The sequence below is a fragment of the Vombatus ursinus genome, unplaced genomic scaffold (assembly GCF_900497805.2).
Source record: "Vombatus ursinus unplaced genomic scaffold, bare-nosed wombat genome assembly UNPS02014778.1, whole genome shotgun sequence".
NCBI lineage: Eukaryota > Metazoa > Chordata > Mammalia > Diprotodontia > Vombatidae > Vombatus > Vombatus ursinus.
The window spans coordinates 43423738-43447004 of NW_020954556.1; the positions used below are offsets into that span (position 1 = coordinate 43423738).

At 37.1% G+C, this 23267-nt stretch overlaps 1 protein-coding gene across 21 annotated transcripts in view; it reads left to right on the forward strand.

Annotated features, from left to right (window-relative positions):
- The window catches only part of NRXN1 (neurexin 1), a 1385770-nt gene that overhangs the window by 1338245 nt on the left and 24258 nt on the right, over positions 1-23267 (forward strand). For 14 of the 21 annotated variants that reach the window (XM_027865387.1, XM_027865392.1, XM_027865391.1 and 11 more), the window contains one exon: positions 9980-10067. In XM_027865387.1, the coding sequence (XP_027721188.1) occupies positions 9980-10067 (88 nt within the window). The remainder of the gene's footprint in view (positions 1-9979; positions 10068-23267) is intronic. The other 7 variants (XM_027865388.1, XM_027865393.1, XM_027865398.1 and 4 more) reach the window with 1 other exon arrangement.

Here is a 23267-nt window from a genome sequence, read left to right on the forward strand (position 1 = left end):
GGCCCAAACTCACAAGATTATGCTAAACATAGATAAAGGTAATATTCAGAATTTGACTCAAAAAAGTATAATTGTACTGGTCCAAGTTAGAGGACAGTCAGTCAACAAGTGTTTATTAAGCGCTTAATGTAAGTCAGGCACTGAGCTCATACTGGGGATACAAAAAAAGACAAAAACCTTTCCTTCTGCTAAGGAGCTTAGGTTTAATCAGGGAGGCAAAAGAGAGATAACTAGGTATATACAAGACATACACATAATAGAAGCAAAGTAATCTGAGAGGAAAAAGAATTAACAGTTGGGGTGGGCCAGGGAGGCTAGGAAAGACCTGCAGAAGGTGCCATATGAGCTGCCTTCCAGGAAGTGAGGGAAACTTAGGCTTAATAGCTGTTCACATGAAATTGACCTGAAGAAGAGGAGGCATTTGTTGACCCCAAGCTCAATAAGAACCAAGACTGCGGTGTAGCTTCGAAAGAAGCTAATGTGATTTTAGGTTACATCAATGGAATAGTGTCCAGATCAAAGAAGAAGAAGAATCCCCACCATATGCTTGGCAATTGTGAAACCACACCTGGAGGACTGTGTTCAGTTCTGGATACCACATTTTAAGAGGGACGCTGATGAATGGACCCATTCAGAGGAGAGCGACCATGACAGTGTGAGAACTTGAAATCATTTGATATAAGAAGATTGGAGATGGTTAGCTAGAAAAGAGGCTTTCCAAGAGGCAGAGAACAGCTTTCTAACCTTTGGTCCTGTACAAAAATGGAATGGGCTGCTGTGCATGTTAGTGAGATCCTTCAGAATTCCTGAAGGTATTCAGAGGTATCTTAGCGAGAGTATTACTGCACTGTACACATTGAAATGGATGACTTCCAAGATTCTGTGCAACTCTAGGATTTTCTGGTTCTGTGCTTTAAACCCCCAAATTTAAGGGCAGAATAGCAACTTTGAAACAAAGGTTACAGAGATAAAGAGATAAAGGCGTTAGGCTTCAGGCAGGGAAAAAAAAACCACCACCACCACCACCACCAACAACAAAATTTCTTCCATAGACCACCTACTGCAGCAATGTACTAGCCTGAACTTAACTACAACTTTCACATGTATAGTTTCTCACGTCTCTCAGCCACACCAATACATGATGTCCTGATTTATATCAAGAAATGCAGCTAATACTCTTTTTCTTTTCCTATTACTGGCTTTCCTTCTTCCTCTCTTCTCACTGTCAGTGTCCCCCCAAAATGGTTCATAACTAGCATTTACATAGCACTAAGATTTGCAAGGCACATTACAAATATTATCTTATTTGATCCTTACAACCCTGGGAGGTAAAGCCTATTATTATCCCCATTTTATAGATGAGGAAACTGAGGTAGGTAGCGATTTAGTGACTTCTCAAGCATCTTACACCTAACAAGACTTCCACATTTCTCTTTTGTATTCCATAGACTTATTGAATATTAGATCTGAAAGGTATCTTAGAGACAATATAATCCAACTCTCTAATTTTATAGTTGAGGAAACTGAGGCCTGGAGAGAAGTGATTTGACCAAGGTCCCAAGCTAGCAAGTGACAGAGCTGGGACTTGAATCCAGGTTTTTCTAGCCCTGAATTCAGTGATCTTTTTCACTATGCCATCTTGCCTTTTCAGCTTTTATACTTGGTTTGTACCATACTCAGTTATATTTGTTAATAGGTTTCATTGTAAACATGTTTACCAGCAGCAGAAGACATCAACCTAGGCATCCAAGTGGTATAATGGATAGAATATTAGACTTGGAGTCTAGAAGACTTGAATTTGAATCCTGCTTCAGACACTAGTTGAATGACTTTGGGCAATCACTTAACCTCTCTATGCCAGAGGTTCATTATTTGTAAAATCATGGGATTGGATTTAATGCTTTCCAAGGTCCCTTTTGACCAAATCTATGATCTCATGGTCCCATAGTAGGAAGGAGGGAGAATCTAAGACTTAGAAATATTTAATAAGTTATTTAATAAGAAATGCATTTAATAAGTTATTAAAATAATAAGATATTTAATAACTTTCATGAGTTATCTTCCAAAAGTTGAAAGCAATTCTAGATAATGTACTTGCTTTTCCACTTCCTGGAAAAATCCTCTAGCCCTTGGCCACTTTGCCTTAACACTAATGGATATTTTATAGGATTACAGTTCATGTATTTCTAGAGAAGAGATGAGGCATATGTCATTGGTTAAAATAGCACAGTGAGTGAACATTGCTAGATGACTGTAGAGTTGGGGCCTAAACCAATGGGCATAAAGGAAGAAGAAAATAAATGGAGAGGTTCAGTTGATTGGCTTTACAAACATAACAATGCAATTCTCTATAATTTTTAAGGTTTACAAATAGCTGTCCTTGCACCATCTTGAGAAATAGGTAGCGGAGAAGGAGAGTGTGGTATGAGGGAAAGAATATTTGATTTGTATTTAAGTATATATTTTTGACATTAGCTTTGCTTGACCATACATATTTGTTGGAATTTTGTATTTAGTTTTATTTTTCAATGGGGGAAAGTGGGAGGGAGAGAAAATATATTTTTATTAAAAATTAATTTAACTTAATTAAAAAAATAATAATAAGAGTACTTGGGTATGAATCCCAAGTCAATTACTCAAGAAATTGAACAATTTGCTTCCTTTATCTGGTCATCAGTTTTCATATCTGAAAAATTAAAGGTTTAAACTAGATGATTTCTAATGTCACTTCCAGTTCTAAAGCAGTGACCATGGTAGTATAAGTATTATTACCCCCATTTTATTGCTGGGAAAATTGAGGCTCAAAGAGTTGTCCAGTGCAACATACCTAGTAATGTTGGTGCCAGACCTGTAACTCAAATCTTTTGACTCCAAGACCAGAGTTTGCCCTTCCTTTCTTCTCTCCCTTCTCTCTCTTCTTCTCCTCTTCTCTTCTCCTTCTTAATTCTTTTTTCTTTCCTTCTTCCTTCTTTTTTTCTTTCTATCCTTTCACTTTTTTCTTCTTTCTTTTCTTTCTTTCTCTGTTTTATCTCTCTCTCTGTCTTTCTGTATCTTTCTGTGTCTCTCTGTATTTGTCTCTATTTCTCTGTGTCCCTCCCTCCCTTCCTTCTTTCCTTTTTTCCCTCTGTGTCAGTTTTTATCTCTGTCTGCATCTGTCTCTCTGTCTCTCTCTCTCATTTATTTTGAGGTTGAATCTCCCTGTCTCTCCCAGGCTGGAAGAGTAGCAGCCTTTCACAGCCTAATTTTGCCCTACCCTGGCCAGCCTAGTGGTTCTCCACTCCGAGAGACATATTATATTAGTGGCATTGACTTTTATCCTCCTAAATCTCGGATCTCTGTAAGAGATTCACAAGTCTTAGCCTCCCCTGCAGCAGGGATTAGGCCCTGCTCCCTTACTCTTAGCACTGACTGTATCACTATGCCTGTAATGTGTAACTAGATTATTTTTATTTTTTTTAACAGAGGTAATCAGATTTCAATCCTGAAAGTCATTATCACCCATTAGAAGTGAAAAAATGACTTAGTTTATTACACATGGTTTAGCTAGAGTAGTAAGAAATAAGAGCTTTAATAATCATTGTTTTTAATTAACAGAAGTTATTTTATAGCAGAGAATGAGCTACTGGGTATTCAACTCTAGCTGTGGATTCTTCAATTTATTCAAAAAATGATGTAATACTATGGAAGAAAAACTATATAGGGACTGATTAAATTTGTTTTTTAATGAAGACATGATTCAAAGTGAGTATATTTTGAAATTATTGGTTTTGCCCCTTCAGGCCTTAAAGGACTAACATAAGGATAGTCTTACATGTAAACCTGTAGAGATAAGAAAAATTTGAGTTTTGCTACATGGTAAACTTACAGAATTTTTAATAAATACATTTTCTGTCCCATCCAATTATTCCTCTTTACCATTCATGGTCACTCCCTATTCCCACTAACATAAAATCAAGTATTATTAGAGAAGCACCAGACCTTGAAAAATTCAAGGTGTGGCAAGGGATAAAATCACTTTATTCTTAGATATTTCATGGTCTCCAGTTGATTCTCCTAGAAGTATTTTAACTTGTTAATTACTGTGCTGAAATACAGTGAGCATATCCTTGTATTTTCATTTGTATTTCTTTGTGCTTTTCAGTATTATATATTCTTGTAGTAAAGTGAATGGCATTCTTACTTATGGAAGACCCTGCTCACTAGACCCTAATATTAACATAGAACATTTAAAAATAGCAGAAAATAAATATGATAATGACTTTCAAAAATACATTGTATTTTTGTGTGACCTACATTTTAAACTAACAGACCAGATCATACTTCTAAAAACACTGATTTAAAATACAGACACACACACACACACACACACATACAGGAACTAGCCCTAGAATTAAGTTTTTGTATGTTAATTTTAGAAATGACAGAAGCTATGGAAGTACTAAAGGAGGTACTGTTTATTGACTTCAGGTATCCTGTTCTGTGGAAGGTAATGTCTCTTTTTACTTTTCACTTGCTTTGGAATTGTTCCAGCATGTTGTTAAATGTGGAAGACAGTAGTTTGTTTGTTTTGTTTTTGGTGAGGCAATCGGGGTTAAGTGACTTGCCCAGGGTCACACAGCTAGTAAGTGTCAAGTGTCTGAGGCCAAATTTGAACTTAGGCCCTCCTGACTCCAAGGCCAGAGCTCTATCCACTGCACCACCTAGCTGCCCCGAGGGCAGTAATTTGAAAAAAACATAAATTAACTTATACGACCCTGAAATATAGGATAGATTTTCATAAACAAAAATTGTCTTCAGATCAGTGGCTTTTGTAATTATAGTTCCTATATTACAGCAATTTAATAGAATATTGAAGCGGGAAAAGATCCATTAGATCATTATTTTAGGGTAAAAGGGTCTTTCTATGACATCATTTTACAAAGACACCAAGATTGAGAGATGTTTAGTGACTTGGTCAATGTCATACAGCTAGTTAGTTGGCAGAGCTAGGATTAGAACCCAGATCTGTCTCTACTTACAGTCCAGTTCAGGGCTTTTTGCATCCACAAGTTAATATGAAAGTGAACACTTTGCAATTATGACCACTCCGACTCATAGTGGAGAAGCAGATGGCCAGAGTCCCAATACACCCACTATTTGTCTTTTTGTCTTTTGTCCACACCAGTGATTTTATCAGTAGATCAACAACTTGCATGTAGTTTAGTCACTTACTGGGTTAGCTAGCCCACTAAGAAGTTAAGTGACAGCCCAGGTGTCACACAGCTAGTATGTATCAGAGGCAGAACTTGAACCATCGTCTTCCTGATTGCAAGGCCAGACCTCTATTCACTACACCATGCAATTCCTCTATCATGACATCAATGCATAAATAGACTTGCAAGCCACTGAGACTAACCCATATGTCAATTTTCACATCTACCATTTTAGGTTCCTTTCAGTTCTAGAGCTATGATTATTTATACATGTAGCAATTTAATACAAATAGATAAATGCAATTTGTTGCTAATGTGGCACTATACAGACATTTTTTAATTTCAGCTTTTTTTCCTTCCTAGTATTTCTTACTATATGTATTAGTTTTAACTAAACATCAAATTACCTAAATGGAAAAAAAAGACAAATTATATTTAAAATTAAAAAAATTAAAACCTACTATTCACACACACACACACCTGTTATTTATGATCAAAGTAACTTTTCCAATAAAAAAATCTGGCTGTTGAAAAACAGATTATCTTTTGTAAGGGGAACTGGAACAGTTGACCTACAAGGCCGTGTAATTGAATCACTTGTTATTATCATATCAGTTTTCATGTTATCCAACTGAACTTTCTGGGCCAAAAGGACATTTGTTCCTTTGCCTTTTAAATCCTTGTTTAATCAAAGAATCCCGACCTGACATTCATGCAAATTGCTAGCATTTATCATAGGCGTTAATAACTGTAGCTCCTTTTAAAAAACTGACTGTTTTGAACTTTTCTTTCCAAATAAAAGCAGCAGAAAAAAAGAAAGAAATTCTTCTACAAAGACTCAAAATGATTAAGTGCTAAGCCTTATGGAACAGTCCCCGACTGGCACGCTAACTCATGCCTTTGCTGTTATTTATATTTAGATTATGGATCAATACTTCTTCATTTTCATTTGAGCTAGTTCTTAATTCATCTTTTAAAGTCTCTTTGCATTTTGAAGTTTCCCATTCCTAGTTCTATCTCCTTGGCACATCCCTCTTCCCCTTTTTTTGTAACCTATTTATTCCCATTATGATTTGCAAATATATTTAGAACTTCTTTAATGAAGAAAAGAATCCTACATCACATTGTTCTTTTCTCTTGGAACTAGGACCAAGGCTAGTTTGATTCAGTGCTTTTAATTGAGTATTTAAAATCCATTTTGCACTTGCTATTAATGTCTAAATATGCATAATCTCCTTAATTCCCAGCAGAAATAATGAACTCCTTTTCCTCTTCTGCCTCAGAATATTTCTTTCCTTAACCATTTTGCATTAAAGCTCACTATTTGCATACAATAGCTAGGTAGGGTTTTGTGTTGCACGTAAGTGTAAAAATGGAGGAAAAATCAACCTTTGGTGTTTATAAATGGATTGGTGATGTGACCAAACAATTAGATCATGTGGACCTCTCTGCTTTTATATTCAATTCAATCCAACCAATATTTATTAAGAAGCTTATCAGAACACAGAGATGGCAGATAGCACATCACATTTGAAGAATAAGAGTCTACTATGGCTGGATCATGGAGTAGACGGAATAACGTATAATCAGCCTGGAAGGTCAGGTTGGAACTAGGTTGTAGAGAGCTTAAATGCCAGGGTAAGGAGTTTGTGGTTTATCCTATAGGCAATAGAGATACAAGGTTTTGAAAAGGGGAGTGAATATTAAGAAGATTTTTTTGAAGTCGTGTGAAGTAACAGGTGCCTAGAAATGTAAAGTGACTGGTACAGGGTCATATGGGTTACTACAGAGCCAGAATTTGAATCCAGGTCCTCTGAGTCCAAATTTCCACTTTTCACTGACAGGCTGACTCTATACAACTTATGGGTCTGAATTAGGGTACTGGCAGGTGTGAATAGAGAAAAAGGGATGAATGAGACAACTGGTGTGGAGTGAGCAGTACCTCAGAACTAATTGGAAGTGGGGGTTGAGGAAGATAGAAGATTTTAAAAATTTCTAATATTTAAGCCTGAGTGATTGGAAGATGGTGGTGCCATCAACAGCAATAAAGAATTTGGGAGGACGGACAGGTTTAGAGTGGAAGATGCTAAGTTTTGCACATGAGAAGTTTGAGGTGCTTCCAGGAAATCCTAGTAAACATGTCCAACAAGGTATTGAAAACTCAACCCAGCAAAAAAAATTAGGGCTGCACATATAGATTTGGGATTCATTTGCATATGGAAGTAAAAGAATACAGAATATATCACGAACTATGTGCCAGGCACTGTGCTAAGTGCTTAGAAAATATAGAGAGAAATGATGGCCTGGGATCAAGCTTTGGAGACACTCGAGGGGGTAAGAGGATAATGAGAGACTGAGAGACATGTAGTAAGAGGGGTAGAAGAAGAAAAACCAATGTGTCTTAGAAGGCAAGAGAGGAAGGTGAGGAATAGGTGATTAATAGTACTCAGTCCTGAAGAAAGGTCAAAGGAAATGATGGCTGGGGAGAAGCATTGAATTTAGAAATTAAGGTGAAATCATTGGTGACCTTTGAGAGACACGTTTCAGTACCATTTGGGTGATTGCCTAGGACAGTCAAGGAATTAATGAGTGAACAGGTAGCGACAGATAGATAAATAGACAGACATTCATTAAGCATTTACCATTTGCCAGACATTGTTCTACAATATAAGAAAAGAAGACGGTCTCTGCCCTAAAGGAAGTCATTCTATTGGGTGGGAGGACTACATATAAAATAATGCTGGTAACTGGGGAGACAGTTTCCATACAGGGTTTGGGTGAGGAGACTACAGGAAGCAGTGAAGAAGAATGGGTCCTGGCAAAATAAGGCACTTGTAGCAGGGAGGGCCAGGAGTGAGGTTCAAGTTTATAGTGGGGTGAAGATTGTTGGAAATTGTGACCATCATCAAGAGACTGCAGGAAGTGGTTTGCAACTAGTAAAAAAGCAAAAGATTCACCTATCAGAAGTGATGAGAAAATGACGCCACAAAAATGGATAGACTACATCTTATAGGAACTTAACATTGAAAGGAGGGGGCCAAGGATATACTGTGATGGTTTGATGGGATTGTAGAATTCAAAGTAGGTTTGTTAGACAGTGGAGAAGGAGCCTATAGATAAGAAAAGATTGAAAATGAAAATAAAAGAGGGAGTGAATGAGAGGACTGAAAAGAAAGAGGAAGAAGAGAGTGAGGTGAGAGAGACAGAGACAGAGAGAGAGAGACAGAGAGACGGAAAGGGTGAAGGAGGGAGGGAGAGAGGGAGAGGAAGAGAAAAAGGGAGACTATAAGATCAAAGAGGAGCAGTTGAGCGTGGAGAAGTCACATTATCTTCTAAAAATGTAGCAAAGGAGTAAATTTATAGAGATATTTTGAGATATGTCATGGGGAATGGAGTGATCTCACCACAGGTGGCCTTGATTTTAGGAGAGTAGCCAAGGTCATACATCTGCTGAGAGATGGGGTAGAGAATATAGTCAGAGTTTGAGGAGAAGATTTGGAAAGAGTCTCGGTAGAAAGTGTGATAGGGAGCCAATCAGAAGATTGCTATGTCATGGTAAGGTCCCAGGTGAAATTAGCTATCAATTTATAGCAATTTCCCGATTTTTTTTTGTAGCCTTCCACTACTAGGGAGTAGGAGAAGAGATAATGGATGCTAGGAGTGACCCAGTGTTGAGGATTATTAGGCACGAACAGCAGAACAACAAGGGGGCAAGGGAATTGTGGGTGGAGAATAGTGCATAGTTGACTAGGGAACTATCTTTTTGCTGTAAATGCAGTGAAAATTAAAACATTGAAAGGAAAACTGCCACTTCTTATTACTCTATCAGCTATAAAATGTATTTTCCCCTGAACTTTAATTTATTAGGAAGCCTTAATAATCAAAAGGAAAATAGTGACACAACACTGTCTAAACCCCATAAAGCTAAGATTTGAATGTAGAATCTTAACTCTTGTGAGGAAAATGCCTTTTGGTATACCCTGTTTTCTTCCTTTTGTTCTATTGTAAAACATAGGTAGGGATCTCATGCTAGTCTGTGTTTCCTCATGAAGGCACTTAACCATCATCACACATTCTCAAAATCCAAGTAATAGAACTCTGGATAACATGTTATTATTGCTGTTTTCAGACATGCAGACACAGACAATGCAGAAAACCCACCAGTGCATGTGGTGTTGTGCCCTGGGCCTGCAGTAAATTCCACTTGTTCTATTTATTCACTAGCCTTTTCTGAGTAACTGTTCGTAACTTATCTATTAAAGAAAGATAGTATGTCCTAATGAGCTTCCACCATTTTCCATACCCTTTATAGCACAAAGATGTCTACTACTAAGATTTTATTGTAAGCATTTGATATTTGTAAGTTGCCACTGAAAAGTAAGATGAACATTTGTATCATTGTCTTGGTAAAGGAGATGATTACATTTGGTCTATCTTATCCACTCAGTCTGTTTGATAAGCTAGAACTATGCTTCATATATTCATTGGATCATACATTTGGAAAAACATGGACATTAAAGGCTATTAAATCCAGTTGCTTCATTTTACAGATGAGCAATCAGAGGACAAGAGAGGTTAAGTGACTTACCCATTGTCACATAGCTAATAAATGTCAGAAGCAGGATTCAAACTCAGGTCTTCTTGACTTCATTTTCTGTGTTCTATCTTGTGTACTACTTTGTTGTCAATGGTAACAAATGATAAGGATGAAGATGACGATGATGATGATGATAACAAAATGTTGTGGGTTCCTTTGAGTAAACCTTCTGAATTTGTTTTCTTTGCAGACCACAGATGACATCCTTGTGGCTTCTGCTGAATGTCCCAGTGATGATGAGGACATTGATCCCTGTGAGCCGAGCTCAGGTGGGTTAGGTTAGTCAACTTTTTTCTTACTCTTTGATTCCCTTTATTGCCTTGCACGCAACATCCCTTAGAAAGGTCTTGCTTCCAAGTTCTTAAGAACACACTTTTCTCAAATAATATCTAATTTGTTGATAGGGGAAGAGGGATGGGCCTTTTTTTAAAGTCAGATCCAATTTTGGACACTTATTGGGAAATGTCAAGATTATGCATTTCACTACTAGCTGTTGGGGACAGCACATTGGATTGGTGACTTACTATTCCTATTCTATTAGCTATGAACATAATTTTTATATATAATGTTACAATGTGCTTTCTCCTCAGGTCACTTGTGGTATAACCACATTTTTTTGTAAACTAAGAAATCACACTGTATTGTGAGTAAAAATTTGACCTTTCTGTTATCTAAAAAAACCCCTAAAATTCCCACACAAAGAAATCAAATTAGCTTAAGTAATATATTTTTGATCTCAGAAGTGGAAGTATTGCCACAGCAGTAATACAAACAGCTTATGAAGCCTTTGATACATTTTTGTATGTGTAGTATAGAAATATTTCTGTCTTTGAGTCTTGACATATCACCTGAAAATTTTAGGTCATACTCTTTAATAAGTTTATGCTTTATTTCCTCTCCTTACTTGTGTTTATTTGTCATCCCTTGTGAATGGTTAATACAGAAAGATGACTTCCATGCTGCCCTTTCCACCATTAAGTAATGGGTGTAGAATCCCTTAGGCTTGAGTATGAATTGATCACAGTTGGGTTTTCTTTCTGAATATTCATGACAGTGAGTATCAGGGACATTTTTACTGTTCTCAGGTTGAGCTCAAGCTCTATTAAGCAGTTTTTCTCCACCTTTAACAACCCTCCTGTTTCGTCTAATAAAATGAATGAAAGTGGGGGTTAGTAGCTCCAAGGCAGCTAATGGCCTCTGCAAGACAACCCTGGGAACTCCAAGAGGCCTGCAGGTACATGATAGAATGGTCTATTTATTACTGATTCACAGCCCAAAGTGTTGTACATATCCACTTTAAAGTGGGTTCAGAAATTGAGATTCTTATCTTTCAGCTACAGCTTTAGGACCAGCTATATAGCCTTCCTTTGACTTCTCTGTCCCCTCTGAAACACAAAGTTCTACAGACCTGGTACACAAGAGAGTAGGGAAAGAAAAGCCAGCAGCACAGGCCTCTCTCCCATCTCCTTGCCTCACTGTTCAACACGTAAGATTCCTTTTCAGAGTGTTGAAAGCCAATGAGGAACACAACAGATATTAAATCACTTTTCGATTCTGTAGGGTTGCGTGAGACCCTGTTCTAGGAATGTTATTCTCTCCTTGTCTCTAGACTCCATGTTGTTTCAGTCAATCCACAAACCTCTCGCTCCAGAACAATCTTTCTTGCTCAATCAACCCTTTGATATTGCTCCAATCTCACTGCATCATCCAAGAGACTAAAAGTTTCCAGTAATTTCCCCTTGCTCTCCAATTATATCCAAGACTATCATAGTTATTATTCATCCTCTGGTCAATACAATTTTGTTGGTCTCTAAGCCTTCTTTCTCCTTGCTCCTTTTTCACTTTAAATAAAAGGCTAGCTCAACCCACTTTTCTCCTGTTGAAATATACCTCTTCAATGAATAAGCAGAGTCATCTATTATTTTTAGTGTCCCTAAGTAGAGTGTACATAGTAAGTACACTGGAGTTCAGAGAAGGGCAAAAGCACTTAGGTGGTTGATGCTTTGTGGGGTATAGCAGAGGTGGCATACTCTTGACAAGCCACGTGCAGCCCACAAAACTCCTGAGGGTGGCCTAAACTGAATTAAAATGTAATGGGGAAATGTTTAATGAAGTAAATAAAAATACAATACAACACAGATAATACTAATTTGTGTTTTTTTTAAGTCAATCCATGGCCCTCAGTGATTTTTTAAACATAAGACAGGTAGGATTTAGTGTTTAGTAAGGAGGAAGAAAAGGTAATGGTACTAGGGGCAGCTTTGAGCATCAGAGTCGAGAAGATGTGGTACTGAGGTTGGGTATCTAGGTTGAGAGATAGAGTCCTGGAGGTGAACTGCTGTCTACTTCATAATCTCCTCTGTGCCACGTATGTAGGTGCTTAGTAGATATTTATTAAAGTCAACTTTGCAGATAGTGATCGTGATCAAAGGTCCTATCTCCCCACTAGAGATGATCTAAGTCAGCACTTTTATTTTACGTATGAGTAAACTGAAGCACAGAGAACACAAGTAGTAAGTACCCAATCCAAACCAATATGTGAACCCAGGGTGTGATGCTCCATATCTGGTATTCTTTTCCATGATCTACAAATCCTCCTAAACTGAAGGCTAAAGGCAGTGGCTCCAACTAAGAAAAGCTTTGTTTTGTTTCGTATTTTTTCTCCTGGGGACCAGTCTCCAGCTGAGGAAGGTAGTACAAGTTGAACAGCCTTATACCAATTTCAGACTCCAACCACAAGAATCAGGGAGCTCAATTAGCTTGACTGCCACTCATGTCAACATTATAATGCCTTGCTAAAGTCAAATTGGATCCATAGTCACCTAGAGTCTTTAATTTACTAAAGATATTATTGACTCAAAAATGGTATCCATTTCATGCATGTCTTTAATTATGACAGGCAATTATGAGTTGTTTGAAATGGGCAAGATCCAGATGAATAGTCATGATTTCATTCAAAAAGAGGCCTAGACTAGGACTGAAGAGATTTGGATTCTACTTCTAGCCCTTCAGCTAACTGTGACAATAAAACTAATGATTTAACTTTCCAGGGCATTGTTTTTCTCATCTATAAAACAGGGAGGTTGAACTAGGCAATCTCTGCACTCCTGATTCTATTAGTATTTTTAATTATTGAAATAGTGATGGTGCAAGGTTGAATATCAAAATTGATTTTGGTAACGATTTTGATCGGTGAATTTTATTATCACACAACATATCAGAGTTAAACCTGGAGAGGACTGATAAGGTCACACAAGTGTTAAGTAGAAGAGCTGTGATTGGCACTCGGCCTCTCTGACTCCCAGTCCAGTGGTCCTTCCTTTCACAAACAACAAGGCCATGAGCAGATAATATTCTTTCAATAGGAAGTGATGAAAAGCAATTACATTTGTGTGTCCACCCTCAACTGAGCCTTACACTTATCACAGCAGAAAATAATCATAGTATTTCAGGAGGTTAGATTTCGAGCTAGGAGGAGACTTAGCTGTTCTCTAATCCCAATCCCGTCATTTTATAGGTGAGGAAACTGAGGAGAAAAAGATGAAGTTATTTGTCCTTCTCTGTCTGATGAGAAATTATCCTTATAAAAATGCCTTTCAATGAAGGAAATTCCAAAATTTCTCATTAACTTTCTATGTCATATCAAAAAAATTCTCCCTTAGATTTAACCATCTGTAAATTCCTCTTGTAATTACAAGTTTGCACCATTAGAGTGTAATCTCCTTGAAAACAGGGCCTATCTTAACACGGTACCCGACACATAGTAGATACTTAGGAAATGCTTTATTGATTGACCACACACTGACCACACAGTAGAGCATTTGTTCACGTACCTACTGTCTTGTACAAACTTCAGACCATGCCTTATTTGTTCTTGTGCTACCCCTACCATGGTGCTGAGCATATAGTAGGTACTTCATGAATGCTTGCTGAATTGTTTTTTATCTGTCTGAATCCTGAAATAATGTAAATTAAGATAAATTCCTCTTTCTCTTTCTTCAGTGTGGTCCAGTAAGATCTGGTCTCTTTCTTTATGTTGGGAATGTTCAATAAGTACTTGCTAACTGACCCTATTTGAGAACTACTTATATACATATTAATCATTGTTCAGATATCCTTCATTCTTTCCTCCTTTTTTTTTTTTTAACATCAAATAACCCTATTCCTCATTTAATAATCTTCATTTAAACCTTTTTCAAGTTCTCTGTATTTCTAATAATGGAACCTAGCACTAAATACTAAGAAGGATCTGAGAAATTCTTTACAAAGCAAGAATTACATTTTGAATGTGCCACGTTGCTTTTGTCATGATCAAAAAGTAATCCTATCACTGAGCCTGTTTAGTTAATTACCATGATAAAATGGAAATTCATCAGCATCTTGTCCATTTTGGCTCCAAGATTTTTTTTCCTATCATACTTACATGTAGTGAGTTAGCTCAAAGCTTTTATTTGTTTCATTGTGGTGTTCTTCCCAGCTGTAGTGGTTTGAATTTATCACCTTACTAAACTGGTTCCTTTTATTCTCTTTGTTTCTGGTTACCCATTCCCTGTTCCAAGGTTTATTGTCCAATGAATATGTCATGGTGGCTTGTAACTTTAGGCTCATTTGAGGCTTATCTAACTACTTGTACTAAGTCTAGTTTGACTTTCCAGTTGCACACATACCTAAACACAGTACTTTAGATGCCTGACCAGGGCAGAATACAGTCAGATCATTCTCTACCTTGTTCTGGATACTCTACTTTATTAATGCAGCCTAAGATTGTGTTAATTTTATCTGATGAAGAAAATCATGCCAAAGTATTTGTTTGTTTTTTTTTCTCTTTGTGTGCTAGTGAATTATTCGTTCAGACTTGGCCCAGGGATCATATTATATTCCTCCTAAACCTACCTGATTAGCTGTGAAAGTGATCATTTGGCAAAGTGCCACTTTGCACATGAAGGGCTGTGTTCTGCCCTACCCAGTGTCCCTGTTCTCATTCTCAGGTTGTATCTTTGATTTCTCTATCACCTGAATGAAAAGAAACACCATATAAAGTGTTAGTACTTTTCTGTATTGAAATGTGGTGGACAACCACTGAACTAGACATAGAGAAGAAAGTGAACACCATGAAATGCAACAAAGGAGATTCAATTTAACCTGCACAAATTGAACACCTACTATATGTAATAGTGTGATGGGGTAAAGAGGTAAATACAATTCAACAAATACTCAAGTATCTTCTATATGCTAGGCACAAAGATGAAACAAAAGAAGCCTTCCCCTCAAAGTGTTCACTGGGTGGGATAACATAAACACAAAATGTTACATAGGGAATACATACAAGGGAATTTGTGGGTGGAGGGCACTAGCAACCAGAAAGAGAGGGAAGCTTCCTGTGGGAGGTGGCATGAGCCAAATTTTGAAGGAAGCTAAGGATTCTAAGAGGCAGAAATGAGGATGAACAAGACAGTTTCTTACTAAATAGTTAAGAGTCTAACGGGGAAATTATATATGTACACCAATAATAATAATGGAAGGCCTCATAGGAGAGGCCTATAGAAGGGAGAGATCATTTATGTTTTGGAAATTAGGAAAGGCTTCATGTGGCAGGTGTCATTTTAACTTGACCTGGAAGGATAGATGAGCATTTAAAAGGCAGTGATTGGGGAGTGGCAATATAGGCAGAGAAAAGAATGGAACAAAGCATGGAAACCCACTGAGGAACAACAGGGAGTAAAATTAAAGCAGGAAGTTATCGCCTCAGAAGCTTTGGTGTATACTACCCTGCCACCACAACTATAAATTAGAGTTCACTGATGTCAGTGATATTGATGTGAAAAATAGAGGTTCTCTACTTCTGAAGATGGATTGGATGTCCCAAGCTTATAGGGGAAGGGCAAGATTGACTGACTTCAGTCACATGGACCGAGATTGGGTTTTCCAGTGGATGGGCAGACTCCTCAGAAGCATTTGCTCACCTGTTTCCTCAGCATGGATATGTATACTTTCCCTTCCTGCATTCCCTTTTTCCCATCAGATAGCTATTTTTAAACACTAGGGGGAAAATAATATTGGCTCCACTGTCTGAATCTTAAAACTTTAGGTTCACAGTAAATCTTATTGCAGAAGTCCCTGGTCACAATGGAACATAGACTACAGACATGAATTCAAGTTCAGATTTTATTTAGCAATATGAATCCTGCCAGGTTTTATTACTTCACTTCCCATTGGAATTGCTTCTTGGTAAAAAGCTCAGAAAGAAGTCTGAAACTGATTAAGATCCCTAGAGTGGATGAGTTTGGAATGAGAGATTTTTCTCCTTTCATGTGGGAATTTCTTGAAGTTTGATTACCACCCCTCCTGCCCCCAGTCTTTTTTTTTTCTCTTAAAGGGGAGGATTCTCATCTCTAGCATCAGTTGTCCATTTTCTAGGAACTCATATGATTCTAACTACTCCATGGTTTGTCATCTCCCTTTGTAATACTATGAACAAATTACACTTTCAAGGAGGAAGGGAGAGAGAGTTAGTAGTATTATAGGCTTCAACAAATCAAGAAAACCATCCACAAATGCTTTAACTCTTCCTTACCTTAGAAGAAGAATGGCATCTACAGCATTTGTGCAAAGGAAAAGATATCCATGTAGTGAAGGGAGACAAAAAAGGGTCAATGATTCTTATAGGAAATGCTAAAATGTCCTCCAAACAAATGGAGATCGGGTGATGGTCAGAGTCTGTCACTAAATACCTTTTAAAGGCTGACCAGGACAATGGTGCTATAAAGGGAACATGACAGCATGTAAGGTACTCAGAAATGCTTGTGGAATGAAAAATAAATAAATAAGTAGTTAAATAGTAATAATATAGAACTAATAATAGTAGTAAGAATAATTATAGTATATATAGTACTTTTAGGTTTGCGAAGCATCTGACATTTTATTTCATTTGATCCTCACAATAACCTAGTAAAGTAGGTGGTATTTATTATCCCCTTTTACAAATAAGGGAATTGATGCTAAGAGAGGTCAAAGACTCTTACAGACCCCCACTTGACAGATGAGAAAACTGAGGCTGAAACATTCTTTCTTGTAAGTGCTTGAGGCAAGATCCAAACTCAGGTCTTCTTACTCCAAGTTGAACCCCTCCCCCATCTATTTATTATATCATTTAGCTATTTCTATTTAATGAATAAATTAAATGAAACTACTTAATCCTCTTTCTTGATTAAGTAGATTGTATTTAGGGAGTAAGTAATTGATATTTCGATGCTTTGAAGGATCTGTGATCTACGGTTTTATCTTTCCTGATGTCTCAATACTAGCTCTGTTAGGACATATTACATCTCATCTGGGTCTTCATAACCTGGATGATTCCTGTAGATGACCTTCCAAAAGCCTCTACAGAATTTCTATTCGATAGACTGGAAAATGACCCATTGGTATTTTAGTATTTCAAGGATAACAGTGCAGTGCTTGTCTAGTCAAACTGTTATACTATACTTATTCTCTCTATGTTACTGGCCCACATACTTTTTTTGGTTAATCAATCAACAAGCACTTATAATATTTCTACTATGTAATAAACACTGTATTAGGAGCTAAGGAGACAAATCCAAAGACTGAAACAATCCCTATTCTCATGCCTAGGATGATGCACAATACTTTGTAACCTCTAGATCCTTGGGTGTGGCCTTTTGACTGAATCCAAGTTTTACAGAACAAATCCTTTTATAAAGGGGATTTGTTCTGTGAAGTTTGAATTCAGTCAAAGGGTTGCAGTTGAGAACCTAGAGGGCCACATGTGGCCTCAAGGCCACAGGTTCCCCACCCCTGTTCTAGACCATAGTAAACTTAATAAATGCTAGCTAAATTGAGTTAAATTTCTTTAATGCCACTTCTCACATGAAAGTTATTGTTGTTAGTATGCTGCAACCTACTCACACCCAATGTGCATCTTCCCACTGCCCTTTGGGTCATCTGAATTTGTTTCTTCTGAAATCAGATGTTCCTTGATTTTCCACCATATAGCTTCAACAGAAACATATTGGTGTTATAAACATTGGCTCTTTTGACAGGGAACAACTTGGAATGGTGAAAGTGTTATTTGCACATTTCTAAAATGGAAGTTGTCATCTGCAGTGTCTGCCTAATAGATATACTTGGGTGCAGTAAATCCAGAGGCCTATACAAATACATATGATAGACCTGACAATATGTATTCTTCATTTATTTGGTTTTCCTTTGTGGATTTTTAAGCCAGTCTTGTCTGAGTGGCAGTGGCACTCATTAAAGAGGTCCTATAGTATTCTTGGGCAGCTAGATGCCACAGTAGAAAACTCAGCTTCGTGAATTCAAATCTGGCCTCAGACACTAACTAGCAGCGTCACCCTGGGCAAATCACTTAACCTTTTTTGTCAATTTCCTCATCTGCAAAATGAACTGGAAAAGGAAATGAGAACCATTTTAGTGTTTTTGCCAAGAAAACCCCAAATAGGGTCACGAAGAATTGGACATTACTGAAATGACTGAACCACAACTAAAGATATTCTTGGTTTTGATATGCAATGTCCTCTTCAAAGAAGCATCTGGACAACCTTGCCATCTAGTGGAATTCCCTCTTTCATTTGAACTCTGTATTGGGCATCTTCCACAAAAATAGCAAATGTTTTTGGCAAGCACATGTGTACCTTTTAAATTCTTCAGTTGATATTGATAATTAGTGGATCATGGAACAAATTTATATCTCTGTTTATCAGGTAACTAAGTGGTATGGTGAATAAAGTGAAAAACCTGGCTTCAAATCCTGCCTCAGATACATATTAACTCTGTGATCCTTGGCAAGTCACTTAACCTTTGTCTGCCTCAGTTTCCTCACCTGTAAAGTAAGAATAATAATGCGTATCTATCTCTTAGGCTTATGAGGATAGAATGAGATAATATTTATAAAGCACTTTGCAAACCTTAAAGCATTATATGAAGGCTAGCTATTATTATTTTTGTGGCTGAATCTCTCCAGCTATCTGTATGTTAACATGTAGGGAGTAAAACGCCTTGTTAAAGGCGAGCTTTTAAGTCTACATTATGCTCTAGTAAGTCAAATCCTTTTTTTAAAAATTTTCAGCAAACAAAAAACATGAGATATTTTGTTCCCCACACTTCTCAGTAAAATGTGTGAGTAGCCTGCTATAAAGTCGGCAAAAACCTATCTCATATTCTTCTTGAAGATATCTTTGATATGTGCATAGATCATTACTATAGCATTGAGATAGGAAGGTAGATATGCAGGTCAGTTGTCACTGAAGTCTTCTTATTTTAACAATGCTATCCATTTTTTTTCCTATCTTTTGAGAGCGTTTCCTTCTGTGAGATACCTTGAGAACTGTTAACTGTTTGCTGGTACCTTGTGTAACATCTAAGAGAGATTTCTTCTGTTCACATTTGAACAAATCTAGCAATTCTTCCCAATTTAATTTTTTAAAGTACCATTTCCACTTCCTTATTCATAAGGTCATGAGGCTTTAGATTCCAAATGTGGTAGTCCCGCTACTGTTTTTAATGACAGTAGATTGCAATAAAATTCCTGGCAAATCTATCCAGTTTCACATCTATTTGAAGTTTAATCTTCAAGGTGATTTGGTTCCGCCAAATTTTCACACCAAATTTTTTTTTTCCTTCAAGGATAAATCACCGACCTATTAATGCAGCTGACAAAAACAAAATTAGTCTTTTCAATGACAATTTTCTCTTGATGTCTATACCTTGCCAAGCAGCTTTCAAAATGCAACAAGCAAGAGTGTATTTGCTTTTCCTTTGGTTGGTGCAAGATGGTGGACTTGGTACAGGATAAGCATTTGTGTCATCACATGGGTTGCTTTTCATAAGCCAACCTTACTTCTTCTATATTATCTCCATTTTGAATTGAAACTGAACTTCATAACAGTTTTCATGTAATTCCACTGAGGGAAGGAAAAATTTTGCTCTTGCTCCTCAGCTAGGAACTTCTTGAATTGAAAGAGTTTGTGTCCCAGCATGATAAAGCAGTGGCCCAAGCCCACACCCTAGTAGTAGAGGCAAAAGCATTCATACCAATCTTTCCACCCACTCATTTTCCCTGCCACTGCTTTTTGCTGTTTTGAGAGGCTGTTCTGCTCATAAGCTTCCAAATCCTTCTCTATAATGTCTATCACTAACAAGGTGATAAGGCAACCATTTTATTGTTGACTTCTTTGTGGTTTGAACTTCTGAGTAGCTACTGTCTTTGGCATTGAGGTTAGTAGGTGTTCGTAGGCAATTTTCTCCCATTCCTTCCAATTTAAATCCCTCTTGATGAGATTTTTAAAGACTATAGGAAATTTTTTTTTATTGTTTTTCCTTTTCCCATCTCTTTTAAGGTATTCAACATCCCTTGCTAAGAGCCCACATTCCTATCTGTTAAGTTGTGGTCAAAAATCCAAGAGTCAATCTCAGATATCATATTTTAAATCAACTCTTCACTTTTTCAAATCTTTGTTTCTCTTCTGAAACCATTGGCAGCAGAAGTAAAAACATCACCTGTGTTCCTGTGGCCGGCAGTTTCTTGCACCAAAGTTCCCACTCCTTAGCAATGCCTTCTAGGTTCTCTTCAGCATTATTGTTGTTTACATGAGTCACCAGAAGTGAGTAGTACCAGGTCTGTTAATTCCTGGGAAGTTCTGTCTTGTCTTTGGAATCTGCAGAAGGAAGATGTATTTCTTTTTAATGGTGGGTTAACACGTGATTAAAGCTGGTGGGGAATTAGGAAAAGCTGACCAGGTGTTGGGCCTTGGTTGCTGAATTTAAAGAGCACTGACAGGTCTTGTAGTGTAGATACAATGGATCTTAAGACCAAGTTGGAAACAAGAATCCAAGGCCGAGGAGCATCTTTCTAGTCCTTCCTTTCTTCACCTAGCCACAGCATATAGCAGAATACACTGTCCTGAAACCTAACCTATCTCTCTCTCTCTTGCTCTCACTGGTCACAGGGTAAGAGAATTACTTTTCCTACTATTTGTCCCAAGAACAAATATTCTTATTTATGGTTTTGGAATTAAATGCCAAAGGAATCATATGGAATGGATTATATGATTAGATCTACCAAAACAACAACAAAAAAAATATCCTCATGTTGAGACTTGAATTGTGTACTTGCCTTATTTACTATCACAATCAGTCTTCATCTCCTGCCCCATCTGCCTGTTTTAACCCTGGCAGTGCTGCCTACCACAAACTGAGAGTATCATTTCATTTCCTCTAAAGCTTCCATGGCCACTAACACCAATTTGTTGTTTTGTCATTTTCAGTCATATCTGATTTTTTGTGACCCCATATCAGGTTTTCTTGGCAAAGATACTGGAGTGGTTTACTATTTCCTTCTTCAGCTCATTTTACAGATGCGGAAACTGAGGCAAATAGGCTTAAGTGACTGGCCTAGGGTCACACAGCTAATTAGTTTCTGAGGGCAGATTCAAACTGAAGAAAATGAGTCTTCCTGACTCCAGGCCCAACACTCTATCCACTGTACCACCTAGCTGCCCCAACACCAATAATTCCCTTCAAAACAGAGCCTTTGAATACTTGAAAAATAAAAAAAGCAATTGCAAACAGTAGTTAAGTAATCTTCCTTTTATTTTCAACAAATATAACTTAATTGAACTTAGTCACTCTCTTGTCCATTACTTTTAATGAGACTTCTGAGGTTCAGTTTAATTGTAAGTACCAGTCCTAACTACGAGGGTAAAATGATTGGAATGGGGAAATTCTTTGTTCCTTAAAATTTTAAGTGGGGTTAGCTGAGAGAGAGCTGTCTAAAGAGGAAAACAGACAAACAAAAATAGTATGCATTTATGTGTATCTGAACCCGAACTGGCACAACAGTTTTGGACATTGTCCATATGGAGATTAGCAGGGAGCAGGATGGCCTGATTACTTTAGACATCTTGATTATAAAATCACAGGGTATGTTTGTCAACTACAATTCTGTCTTTCTCTCTCTCTGTCTCTCTCTCTTTCTCTCTCTCTCTCCTTCCCCCTCTTTCTGTTTCCCTCCCTCCCCCTGTTCCTCTCTCTTTCTCTCTCTCTCTCCTTCCCTCCTTCTGTACTCTTCTCTTATGTAAGCACAAAACAAGATATATGTATACATGTACATATATATATTCATGTGAGTGTATCTGCACTTTAAAAACTAACCTAAATGCTTATATGTGTCATTTCCTTTGAAGAAATCATGAATCAAACACCATTACAAATTCAGTTTATAATGCTAGCCTATTCTTGTGCTATATAAGTAGAAAGGTTAAGAAAACACAAGGAGAACAAAATGGCTTCTGAAATTCAGCCTCCTCTTGTAGGAAGACTTTTCATTTATTATAGAATACAGGAAGCTATTTTTTGTGATTTCAGAAGTTTGGCAATTCTATGAAGACAAATATATGAAAATGTACATTTAAATAATTCTGTGCTATACTATTAAATTTTGTGGCAAAGGGTCCTTTACCTTTATTAGTGTTCATCAAACTAAATTTACTTCAATTACCCTGTGATTCTGCATGGTTTTCCAGTGTGCTGGTTTTGGAGAAAAAAAAAACAAGAAAATTATATTGAACCAGTCCCATTAAACCCATTAAGAATAAAGACATGTATATTGAACAAGGTGCATCTTTTCATTAAGTAAATCATCATGATCATATTAAGGGAAATGTCATTCATTAGATTATATTTGTTAGGGCCCAATTGGAAGATAATTTTGTTCTACATTTAAATTTTTTGGATAAGAACATGTGATTTTTCAAAAGTGAATTTAATTATCCTTTGATAGCCAACAAATTGATTTTAAGATAGAGGATTCTGGGTAACATCAGGAGAAAAAAATACACAACCTACAGCAATCTATCTGTCCCCTTTGGCATTATATGACTAAATTCTAGTGACCAGTCAAGTGGTAATTACTCTGAATGTCTTACTAATTATCTCTGGGGGATGGGGCCTACCTTTCTAAAACTAGATGTTCTAAAAGGTATAGCAATTCTGCAGTGGAAACCATTAAAGAGTTCCTGAAGTCACCCCATATAATGAAGTCAAGATTGAATTTGGGATAGTAAAAACAAGTCTAAGCTGAGCCTTCACTAGGTACAATTCTGACTCACATTTCCCCTGCATTGCTGGGTGTACTGAAGAGAATTATAGCTTTCCTGTTAGTGGTGAGTGTTTTTGTACATTAACAATAAGGTGTTGATAGAAGAACAGCAGGAAACAATGGCATCTAATCAAGTGGGATTTTTTTTTCTTTGTAGAAAGCAATAGTTCTTATGTAATGAAACCCTTTTGGCTTTTCTATTGAATGTAGGGTTTTTCTAAACGACACTAATTTCATGGTGGGACCTGTTATAGGTGGTTTGGTGCCAAGAAGCTAGCCCCCTTACTAGGATTTCAGATTCAATTTTTTAAAAAATTAGGACATTGGTTCTTTCTGGGTATTAGAC